At 40.6% G+C, this 12,262-nt stretch overlaps 2 protein-coding genes across 6 annotated transcripts in view; one reads left to right on the top strand and one right to left on the bottom strand.

Annotated features, from left to right (window-relative positions):
- RBKS (ribokinase) overlaps positions 1-3,228 on the bottom strand; it is a 75,899-nt gene extending 72,671 nt beyond the window's left edge. The window contains exon 1 of one of the 4 annotated variants that reach the window (XM_033056144.2): positions 2,800-3,228. In XM_033056144.2, the coding sequence (XP_032912035.1) occupies positions 2,800-2,891 (92 nt within the window). In that variant the 5' untranslated portion in view covers positions 2,892-3,228. Of the gene's footprint in view, positions 1-1,873; positions 2,024-2,799 lie in introns of those variants that run through there. The other 3 variants (XM_033056145.2, XM_033056142.1, XM_033056143.2) reach the window with 3 other exon arrangements.
- The window catches only part of BABAM2 (BRISC and BRCA1 A complex member 2), a 167,911-nt gene continuing 157,908 nt past the window's right edge, over positions 2,260-12,262 (top strand). The window contains exons 1-2 of one of the 2 annotated variants that reach the window (XM_033056139.2): positions 2,260-2,329; positions 5,682-5,841. In XM_033056139.2, the coding sequence (XP_032912030.1) occupies positions 5,714-5,841 (128 nt within the window). In that variant the 5' untranslated portion in view covers positions 2,260-2,329; positions 5,682-5,713. Of the gene's footprint in view, positions 2,330-4,048; positions 4,068-5,681; positions 5,842-12,262 lie in introns of those variants that run through there. The other variant, XM_033056141.2, reaches the window with a different exon arrangement.

The raw sequence follows: 12,262 nt of genomic DNA, 5'->3' as shown, positions 1-12,262 counted from the left end.
CTGCAGTTGTAAGCAGTGCTTACACTGGCAGACAGTTTTTTGATTACTTTTCTCCCCACATTTTAGACAGACAGGAAAAGGAATGTCTTGAGGTTAGAGCACCAACTTTTACATTTCAGTGCAATGTCATAAGCATCTGAGAGCTCATTCACATGTAACATCAAGATCAGTTCCACAGTCCTTACTCCGACTTACAAGACAGCTATTCTCCTTGGAAAACTGCCAGTGTGTTCTGCAAATTACACAGAGTACTAAATCTTTCTGACACAGGTTCTATGATTATTTAAGGGGCTTCATCATTTCTGCAACACAAATCTATGCCTAAGCAGTACTCACTCCTCAGCATGTTCCTCTATCATGTATTCTGCACTTTCTTGACCCACAGGCTTTGGTTATAATTGTCTGTTGATAAAGGACATTTTTAATTGCAGAATTCCTAGCAGGACAAGCTGATGAAGCCCAGATACATACACTTTAAATCCTATTTCAACCAAGTCTGCATATGGAGTATGAAGATGTGTTTAAAATACTGCAAATCAAAGACTGATTTGCAAGTGTACTAGGACTGATAATGCCAGCCAGTTCAGGTTAGAATTTGCATTGTGAATTCTTGTAATTTTGCTTGAATTCTCTTGTTATTTAGCATTGACTACAAAGCCCGGGTTACTGGAACCAAGAGTTTTCATGAATTTCCGTACTTCAGTTTTTCAAAGAAGTTTCCAAACCTTACCTACATACAAAAAAGAAAAATAAGGGGGGTAAAAAGGAAAAAAAGAGACCCAAATATTTAATTTGAAAAGCAAAATGCTCAGAAAATGAATAAAGATAAAATTAAGATAATAATTTTTAAAACTTTTTAATAATTTAAAGATAGCTTTGGAGTGCAGAGCTACTAAATTTATGAGAGCTTCCTATGTGCACTTATTGATAAGTTTGGATATGAATACTTTGGGAGGCCCTGAATCTCCCCTCCTTTCCCTCAATCTCATTTCAAAGTGTCACACGAAATGTTGTATGCAAGTGATCAACTTGCAACCCACTGATTCAAGGAGCTAACTTTGGTTTCTTTGCAATATTAACCTTTCTGGCTTTTTCAGTGGAGACAAAGGTGCTTGTTGTGTTACGGTTGACCAGCTTTATTTATTTTCATAAAGTCGTTTCAGAATCCTTTGCTGATAACGCGTAGCAGAGCTCCAGGTTTCCCGTACGAGTGCCTGCGAAGCGCTGTCTCCCGAGCCAAGGCCAACACCGACCCACCCGGCACAGCTGAAAACACAAACCCGAGCCTCTCCCCTCTCCAGAGCCACAGACAGGCGATCAAAGCTCCGGCACGCAACACGTTCAAACCTCTCCCTGTTCCCACACTCTTCTTTCAAAGTACTGTTTGCAGCTGACATCACCCGGGAGCAGCCGCCCCCCTTCAGAGTCTCAGAATCCCAGAATGGATAAGGCTGGAAGCGACCGCAGCGGGTCACCTGCTCCAACCTCCCTGCTCCAGCAGGGTCATCCCAGGGCACATGGCACAGGATCGCATCCAGACCGTTCCTGAATGTCTCCAGTGATGGAGACTCCATGACCCGTCTGGGCAATCTGTGTCCGTGCTCGGTCCTTTGCTCAGCCGCAGCCGCGGCTCCCTCTGCCCGGGGCCGAGCGCTCCGCCCGCCGCGCCTGGCGCCGACCCCGCTTCTGCCCTCCCGGCCTGTGGAGAGACGTGACACCCGCTTGGCTCGGCCCGGGGCGCATCCCGGCGCGGCCTGGCCCGGGGAGGCCCGGCGTGCCTACGCTGTTCCCCGGGCACCGTGACGCTCTGCGCTCCCATGACCTCAGGGTCGCTCCGCCCAGTTCGGGCAGAAAACCCCCATCCCGTACTAACCTGACCAGGTCGGTCATACAGGATCCCACCACCACAACCTCCGCGGCCATGGTGCCGGGGCGGCCCTTGGACCCTGACCCTGACCCGCCCCGGGCCCCGCCGCGGCTTCTCGGGTTGCCATGGGCGACGGGCTGCCCGCGGGGACTTTCGCTCGGCAGGGCTGTCCCTGCCGAACGCCTGCTGCCACCACCGCCCCCTTCCCCTCTGTCCCGCGCCGCTCCGGCCGTGACCGAACCGTCGCCTCACGCCCTGTGCGGCGGCACGGCCCGCGCAGGCACTTGCGGCGGACACCAATATTGGGCTGGTGAAGACCCCTCCGGCCCGGGTGGGAGCGGCGGCGGCGGCGGCGGCGCGGAGGGAGCGGAGGCGCGCACGGCGCGCGGCGGGGCGGGGGCGCGCACGGCGGGCGCGGGGGCGTGCACGCCGTTGCCAAGCGGCGAGTTCCGGCCGCCGTAGGTAATGGCGGGGCCGGGACGGGCGGGATGGGGCGAACGAGCCGGGCAGGGAGAGCGGGAGGGAGCGAGCTACGGCACAGCCCTTCCCGGGACAGCGTCGGGCGGAAGGGGACCCGGCGCCGGGAGGCTCTGGCCCGGAGCCGGCGGAGGCCGGTGCTAGCACTGGGGCGGGGCGGGGCGGGCCCAGCGCCGCGGGTGGCGGCACCAGCTGGGGAGGCAGGGGGGTTTGGCCGGGGTCAGCCCAGAACGGGAGTGATGGGCGGAAAGTTCCTCCTGGACGTGGGGAAGAGCTTCTTGGCTTTGTTGGTGACCGAGCACTGGAGCAGATTGTCCAGCCGGGGTGTGGAGTCTCCCTCACTGGACATAATCAAGAACTTCCCGGACACAATTCTGTGCCATGTGCTTTAGGATGACCCTGCTTGAGCGGGGAGGTTCGTCCAGGTGGCCCGCTGTGGTCCTCTCCATCCTTACCCACTCTGGGATTCTGAGCCTTCTTCCGTGCCAGGGCTTAGGTAACTTCGGCGTTTACCCGGGGCTCCGCAGATCCACATTGCTGATCGCATTCCATGGATGTGTTCGGGCACGGCCGCAGGAGGCGGCGGTCGTGAGTCCCCTCCTTTCCCCTCACACCCAGACACAAGTTCCTGCCACCCGCCCCCAAAGTGAAAACCACACAACCAGCTTGCAGACGGCCACGCCAGGAGGGCTAGACAGGAAAGGTCCTGTCACGTTTCCAGGTCTCCATCACTGTATTCACCTTTTCCTTTTAAAAATCCCCGTTATAGTATGGCCGATGGTGGAAGGACAGAGTATCTTGCATCCCGACTCTCTGCCGTGCCCAAAGCAGTGCCCGAGACTTCATGGTTACTGTGAAACCTGTGTAATATCAGCCCGAAGTCACAGTGATAGCCAGCTGAATCTAAGAGGATTCAACTATGAGTTTGTTTGCTTCTTCCAAAGGTTTTGTTTTGGGAGGGAAGCAGTCCAGTGAATTTTGTTTTTCTTCATTCCCCTGAGTTTGTTTGTGTTCAGTTTCCCCTAGTGTGGGAAACTTAAGCTGAGGAAAAAAATGCATATGACAACTGAAACTTACCAGGAAACTGATAAAAATTGTGTTCTAGTTTGTAAAGCCCTTTGTTTACAAAATAAATCAGTGAGTTTACTTGACAACAACCCTTTAAGTATTGTGTATCTGGCTCGTTAAATAGAAGATACTGTGATTTTTAAAAATTATGCAATAAAATACAGAAAAATGCCTAACAGTCATTTAAATCTTATTTTGACAATATCTGCAAATTTTATTAACAAAAAGATAAGGATTTGCATTTTAAAGTTCATTATGGAAGGTGCATCTGTCCAGTTCTGATCACCAGCTGTATCACGACTCACAATTTCACCCTCATAACACAGTCCCGTTAAAATGTGTCATGTTCAGAACCAATTCTGCGATCTTCACATATAACTTCAGCATTGCTAGAAGGATAGCTTGTTTTTCAGCATATTCTCATGGTTTAAGAAGTTCTTAGCTTCACCAGTCCAGCTGCCCCCTCCTTGAAATTACTCTTCCCTGCAGCAGGGCTGGCAGACTGAAGTATGTGCCCTGTTGTAGCCACTCTTGCGCAAAGTATTTTAGCTTAAACTAATTTTTATTAGCAGTTCAATCTAAGCCATTGGACTTTGCATTGAAATTCGTCAAGTGTGGGCTTGTGTTCTCTCAGTCCCTCTGGGGAAGAATAAAGGTGAGCAGGCAGAAATTTTTAGTAGAAAAGTAGAAACTGGAGGTAGTATCTTAAATTGCTGTAGTTGTTTGCTAAACAAACTTAAGATGTTCCATTGTCAATTACACACATGATATATGAGAACACATTATGTGTCAGGGCATGGATACTTAGTCTTCAGCTTTTTCCCTGCCATAAAATGTAGGAGCCAGTGTATTAAAGATAATTACTGTTTTTAGGAAGTTTTACTTTATTAGTCTTTCTGTTTGCCTCAAAGTGTCTGGCCTTTGCTTTATTAAGATACAGTCTGAATATCTAGGACAAACACTCTTGAGCGTTGCTTCCTGCTACTCCAGTGTGAATGGCTTTCATGAGAACAGAATGTGAAATTTCGTGTTGCTCCCAGTTACAGAGATTTAGTAGATTCTGTAGAATATCCATTAGTTACTAATTAATGCTTGTAAACTGAGTGTGAGAAACAACAGAAAATTGCAATTATTGCCATGAGTTGTTCACACTCTTGTTACAGAACACTTACTAATACAGCAGTCCATATGCAGCATTTTTAAGAAAGTGAATGCAGTGTGTATTAGTGTTTTTCAATGAAATGGTTATTTTTAAAAATATTTTTTAATGATGAAGGTCTGTGTATGAGCACTTCTGTCCCACTTAACAGTGGCACGTTCATGTTATCTTCAGTCATTTACAGCCTTGTTTTCCGAAATCAACTAAGTTCAGTTAATTTTCATACTTTGTGCTTTAAAATGTGATCAAATGCATTAACATTTTAATAGGTTGCTTACTCTTTTTTTCTCCCACTTCTCCTGCCACAGTCTGTTGTTGTCCACGTACTCTAGTCTTTTCGTGGTGCATGTGTGTATGCTCAGTTTCTGCATTTCACCTAGAAAGCAGCAGGTTCCTGAAGTGTGCTAAATTAATGGCCTAGCTGATTTAGATTAAGGTCATGCAATTGCAAGCACTTCTGAACAAACTGTGCGTAAAATATGTGTACATCAGCTTCCCGATCTGTTATGTGAAGGGAGATTAGAATGTCTTTCAAAAAGTGTGGTGATACCACTGAAAAAGAAGCAGTAGTAGCTTTTAAAAGGCATAATGAAGTCCTATAAGTTGCTACCTAATGAAGTAGTATAAAAGTAATACTGATTATAGGCACACTAGTGCTCTTAGAAATTGCAGGTGAGAATACAGAGAGGTATCAAACCCCTGGGCCCGTTGCAGTTAATGTGAGTTCTCAGGGGAAGCTGAACAAGTGTGACTTGTCCATTACAGACTGGGAATGCCCACAAGAAGGGCTAGGCTGTAAATGTCAGAGTGGCCCTCAATTTTATGTCTCTTTCTCAGAGTGTTAGGGCCTTAATTAAAGGTGCCTAGGAGATAATTCTAGCTTTATGTTGACGCTGAATAAACAGACTTCATTGAATATTGCAGAGGTGGGAAAAAAAACTCTACCTGTGTTTATTTTTTCTTTATAAACCTGTGCACTGTTCAGTTATTCTACACTCCTGATCTTTTGCGTGCTTGGCTTATTTTCTGTTGAAGTTTGCAGAGTACATGTGAATCTCCATCAAACAAGTAGGATGCTTGAAAATATTTTTTTATTTTCTCCCTTTGCAGCTGAAGACAAAAGGAAGGAAGAATATAATAAAATGTCACCTGAAGTGGCCTTGAACAGAATTTCTCCAGCACTTTCACCCTTCATTTCCAGTGTGGTCAGAAATGGAAAAGTAGGACTAGATGCTACTAATTGCTTACGGATTACAGACTTGAAGTCTGGGTGAGTTCCTCATCCAAAAAAACACCCAACCTCTCACAGTTGTCTTTTCAGAACTGAGTTTTATTAGGTTCATGTGTTTAAGCATTTTGAACACAGCTGGAGTTGACATACTAGCTGACTTACTAGCTACATTTTTTTTTTGTCTTGCTACCATTTTGTCGTTTGGGAGACTAAATTTGTCATATTTTTGGCAATAATTATCTTGTTAAGACACTCTCATCACTGCCACTTGATAGTGCTGGTTTTCAGCAGTGAGATAGTTACAAACACTTTTTTCTGTTATCACTTGCTTTCTCAATCTTCTCTGTAAACCAAAAATTGAAAGACAGATTCGTATGACCTTACCTGTAGTCATGAATTTGCCAAGCCAGAAGAAAAGGTAACTTTTCCTTTATATGGCCTTCCTCAAGGTCAGTGCATCAAATGGCTGTAGGGGCCAAGTGTTTGAAATAAGGGAAGCTGCTCCTTTTATTTTTAATTCTAGAAGTGTTCAAATTTGTTTTCAGGTAGTAATAGAATTGTGGGATTTGCATATACAAACAGACTTTGGTGTATAACCTCTGTGAATAATACATGAGGAGATTGAAATGTTTAGATGACACATGTCAGAAATTGCTTTATTCTTATAGAATTGGGTATCTAACAGGATATTTTGATTCAGATTTTTTTTTTTTGCTATGGGAGCTCAGACTGAAATTACTTTTGCTTTGGATATACAAATCATCCTGTTGGTACAAACTACTGCTTTGTGTATTGTTTTGAATGATAGCATAATAAAAATAACAAAAGATGTTAAGAACCACTGCAAATCACTGTTGTTTAAAATACAGTTCTGCTGAAAACTTTGTTTAATGTGCTTCTGAAGGCTGTTTTGTTATGGTTTCATTAAATACTTCAGAGGTGCTTTTCTGGTTGTAACAATGCCTTTTCAGGAAGGAGGTTTGCATTCTAGGGTTACTTTGAAAGGAACCATTCCCTCCCTGTGAGGTGCTAGGACAGAGTACAGAGTTGCATGGAGGTCTAAGAAGCCATAACTTTCTTATTAGTGTTGACTGGCTTGACATTTAGGCTTGCAAATTACATAAGACAGGCTGAGCAGTTCTGCATCTGCTGCTGTCATTTCATTCTAGATCTTGCTTTCCCTTGAACTAGTGTTCTAGGAAAGCTGTGATGGGAGCTTTTACATTTTTCCAATTGAAATCTAATGGAAAGGAATACAAAGAAAAGTAGAGAGAAAACACAGTTGTTTGTTGGGAGATGAGTAAGGGGTTTGCTCTCTACCCACTGAATACTTATGCTGCCTGCCTTTAAAGTAAGAGATTAAAATAATAAAAAACGGTGTTTTCTAGCTGATTCTTTTAACAAGTATTTTTAATAGGTCTGTAAGGTTTTTGGCCACTGATCCTGCCAAGAAGATTTTGTATTTGCTTTGTTAAAACCTGAATGTTTTCCAGGAGTTTATTCTTTTAAAATCTAAAAGCTGCCAGCAGCTGCACCTGTCACTCAAACCCCGTGATTCAAATTGTATAGTACCTCTGTTAATGTGGAGTTTACACACAAGTACAGCACCTGACAGAGGTATCTCGTAGCTTGTGTAAAGACACTGGCCCGCCCAAATGCACATATTAAAAAAACTTTTTTCCTTGTTCTGGAATACAGGCATAAACTTCATTCTTTATGTTGAGTCTTTGTTTTAGCTTGAGGTTGTTAGGAGATGGGGTCAGGATAATCAAGATTCTTCATTTATGTCAGAATTATTTTGAAGGTTTTTCTTTCTTTGGTACAACTAGTTTCTTAAAACCACTGCTCCAAACAGAATTAATTAACAATTGCTTGGGATTTCTTTGAAATGTAAATTTCATACACATGTTTTTAGGAAATATTTTTGTTTGTTACAAATAAATTGTTGGTTATTTATAACAGAAAATTTTTAATTCATGTGACAATATGGAAATACAAAATACTTGTGATTTAGTGCTTTATACTGTTGCTGAACTGGTAAAGAGTGCAAAATTACTTGCCATGAGATGGATGAATCACAGTATTACAGAGATGTCCCTTCCGTAACTCAGGATCTAGTTCAGTGGTCTTTAACCTTTGATACAGGAGTTATTTTACACTCCACTGACTGTTTCTCAGAGTCTCATGTCAGCTGATAAATAAAAAAATCCCCAACTCCAGCCTTGTAGATTTAAGTTTGTTGCTGCATACTGATTTTAGAGGAAAACTTTGTAGGTTCAAAAATTAATTGAAGGCCATTGGCCTACTCTCCTCCCCTGTCCTCATGTTGCGAGATGATCCAAAGCCCTGTATACTTTCACTTTCATTACACTTTTTAAAAAGGAAACAAAATAACAGAGAAAAAATAATCAGAAAAGGTAAACGTAGGTGTGTTATCAATATGAAGAAACAGAACTGTGAGGCCATTAAGGTTGGACATAAATGTGAAGAAAATGAGGAAAACTATTTTTGGAGAAATGGGGATGAAGTTCAGGATATCAATTGCAAAACTCCCTTCATTTTCAATGGGTTGAAATCAGACTTTAAACTTAGAAAGTGGAATCAGGCAGGTTCAGATTAAATGTGCTGGATTAAATGTTTCAAATTAGATAAAGAGCAGTTCTTGTTCACAAGTTCTTGACCACTTGGGAGTACGATTAGTTCAGAAACTTTGCTTTTGAATAGTGATTGTACATTTATTGACACATGACAGGGGTTGTACATATGCTAGTCTGGGCTGTTCAAACCCTAGCGTAGCTTAAGTTTATTACAGAACGTGCGAATATTTTCTGCTTTAAATGGTGTGTTATGTGGAAGATTTTTAATAATAAATAAATATAATTTTACTGTAACCTTTAAAATCTCATAATATTTAAGGTAATCTCCTCAATAGCTTTTAATTTTGAGAACAGAAGGATTTGTAAACTTCTGTGGAAGAGCTATACGATTGTTCCACTGTCACATACCACAGTGTTACTAGTAGAGAAAATTAGGAATTACTGTTACACCCCTTCTCTAATTTATCAGTGCTTTTCAATGTATAGCAAAATAAAATGTTCAAACTGAAGATCCATCCATTCTTTTTTCTTAGGCTTTACAAACAGGTGCTGTGGTTAACAAGGAATGATGGTAACACACTGAATAAAGTAGTACTTCTAAGGCCTTGTCCACTCAGAGCCTTGGTTTTGGCATTCTCAGAAGTGGATAGTGTTTCCTTTCTGTTTCAGCAGTAGAAGATCAACGACCAGATTTTAGCCTATCACATGAGTTGATTTTGATTTGTAAATGGCAGGCATATTAAGCCTTTAAGTATTTGAAAAGTCAATCCATATGTCAGATGGTTTTAGTAAGGAACTTATTTTGCACTTATTCTGACTTACTGCTGAGATTGACAACTTTTGTTGTGTTTTATGAACTGTATTAAAGAGCTGATGTTAGATGTATGAAGTATGATGATATGTTAATTTGCTTTGCTTTCAAGTGTGGGAGGGAAATATGTCATAGTAAGGAAATCCTATTGTTTTGCAGTCTTTGAGTATGTAAATGTTTTATAATAATATGTTACAGTTTCATAATGTCTGTGTGTTTTACAAACTTATTAGACAGTACCAGTACCAGTCTCATAAGACACATATATTTACATCTATGATTAGGATATTCAGTACTATTTATAGAATTTATATAACCCCTGCTGATGCAGACCCCTGAATGGAGCTCAGTAATGTGGCATAACAGAAAAGAAAGAAGCTCTTCAACAGAAATACTAATAAAAAGTTAGGTGGCCAAGTTTTCTTGTGCATATGGCCCCACAGTGAACAAAAGTAGAACTGGGGTGTAAGGTCATGTCTGAAATACAGCACCTTAAGCAGCATTGATTCTGGTGATAAGAGAACCCTGGCAGGCGTCTGTGTTGCATTAATAAAAGACATTCTTTAAGATGACAGAGTGGATGAAAGCATTTTTAACTCTTGCATAGGATAGTACTTTGTTCTAGACCCAAAGAAAATACTGCTGCCACTTGAGTCAGTGCCATTTATTGTATCATTCAGTTAATCTCTACTAGTGTCTCTTTGAAATACTGACCCATCTTAATTAGATATTAAAATCTAGTCATAACCAGCTGAATTGTGGCTGAGGCATTTTTCTTAGCATTTACACATATAATCATGGGAAAGATGTTGAATAGGGAAAAGTGATTATTATGTAGATTTAGAAATAGAAGATATTTTCCTATGTGAAGGGTGTTTAATTGTTGTATAATGTAGAATCCAGTTATTTAAGAGACTGCTGCTTTTCCTATGGTGCGTTACAAGAGTGGAAGACATAGCTGTGGTGGTCATTGCCTTTGAGAACTCTTTTTTTCCCCTACAGCTGTTCATCAGGGCCCATGCTTGAGCTTCAAATTATACTGCAAGTCTATTCTTCTTACTCAACAAACTTGATTTTGTTTTTTAAATTACTTTGATGTGTTCCACCAGGCAAAATTTCAAAATGAATACAGTGATTTAAAGCTGCATATATTAAGATTCTATTTTTTAAAATATCCACTCATAACAAAATTTAAAATTTCATACTTCCATGGTTATATTTATTCCATATTTATGAGAAGATTAATTGTGGAATTTTTATGCAAGTTGTTTGTAATAAACCATGTTAATATTTTTTTCTTTTCACTTGTCTTATTCACTATTGATTTCTGCCTCTCTGCTTGATATTGAGCTATGTGTGCAAGTAGTTATGTTCCTGAAAGAAACCTATATGAAGAGTGGTCAAAAGAATGTAATTCTTTCTGGAGTAAATTTCAACATAAACATTTATTATCAAGATGTAATAAGATATTTATAACTTTATTGCCCTGCTTCCTAGGAAGCAGTGATGATTTACTTTTTTTCTGTTATCAAGTAGAATGCAATATGCTTTGGTATTTCCCTTTCTTTTGGGCATTTCCCTTTTTAAAGTAAATATGCATTTTTATGTGCATATTTTGTGAAATAATGTTGATTTTAGCTGTGAAATACTATTACAGTACTGTAGCAGTTATTTAAAGCTTTTGCTTGATCTTTTGCATTTGATTAATTTAAAGGGAAAGATTCTACTTTAGTTACTTGAGGAAGGTTCATAGCCATCATTCACATTAGTGTCTGTAATTTTTTTAATGCTTTAATGTTTTGAACATTTTGTTTATGTATAAAGGTTAATGGATCTGACTCTTCTGAACGCGTGTAGTATGGAAAGCTGCTTTTAAAAATAGCTGTGTTCTGTTCAAAATGTGTACTTGAAAGGATGTGGCAGTTTCTAGGAGAAGTGTGGTCTTACGAATTCTTTACTGTTATATTGAAAAAGTCATGTACTGTTGCCTTTTCACAAAGTAGGTTGTTTCACTCCAGTTTCTGATGACAAACATAGTTCTTCACTGCAAAGAATCTTACTACTAGAAGTTTGTTATCTCTCAAGTAAAATATAAAAGGCTGAAGCTCTGATGGGACAGTTTGATAGAGCTGGTGCTGGGGAGCAGCACTTGGAACTTCGAACAGCAGTTTTTCTGTGCTGGTTAAAAAAGGCTTGACTGTCTTCAAGGCTGCACTCTCCTGCATTTGTTTCTGAATAATGGAAAAACAAAGACAGAATGCCTGTCTGGTAAAAGGTGGAAGTATAGGGCATGCATTTGGCAATGGTTTTGTAAATACTCTTCACAATATTTGGCATTCTTTTTACACCAGTTTTAAACAAGATGCTTGAAGTTGTTCAGAATAAAAACGTTTGTGTTTGTCAGTTTCAAGTGCTATGAGGAAAGAAAGGAATTTTAAAAGTAAAGGCTGCACTAGATAATTGCAGTAACTTGGGCTCTCTTTTAAAAGACTACATACATTTTCCTGAGATTTTTTCGGTTTAAATATTGCACAATATGCCTTTGCTGATATTTTAGATAGGAGCAATGAATAATTTCCTCTTGTTCGATCTTGAAGAAGGTAAATGCCATGTTTATCACCTTTATCATGTAATAGAAATGAGAAGAAACTATTTGATACAACTGGTTTTTTTCTTTGTAAAGAGAGCATCACATGTGTATTACCAATAGTGTGCCAAATGCTGATGGAAAGGTGTACCTTAACAAGGTGTTTAAATGTGGTTTTGCTAGCTGTATTGTGGGAATTCATTGAATGTTTCTTGAAAATGGGACTTGTGTTAGTGTAGGTCTGTGCCCAGGTCTTTCTGTTGTAACAGATGTCTCTTATTTCTTTGCACTGTGCATCGCTGCAGCAGAAAAAATTCCTAAGACTTTATTTTTTTCTATAAAGACAGCTAAAATCTAATAATTGGTATCCAGTCCAACTTCTTCACTTCCAAATCCTTGCATTTGTTTAATGTGAACTGAACAGATCTCTAGCATGTGTCTTGGATGCATATTGCATTTCACCAG

The sequence above is a fragment of the Catharus ustulatus genome, chromosome 3 (assembly GCF_009819885.2).
Source record: "Catharus ustulatus isolate bCatUst1 chromosome 3, bCatUst1.pri.v2, whole genome shotgun sequence".
NCBI classification, from domain to species: domain Eukaryota; kingdom Metazoa; phylum Chordata; class Aves; order Passeriformes; family Turdidae; genus Catharus; species Catharus ustulatus.
This window is presented reverse-complemented; position numbering and strand designations above follow the sequence as displayed.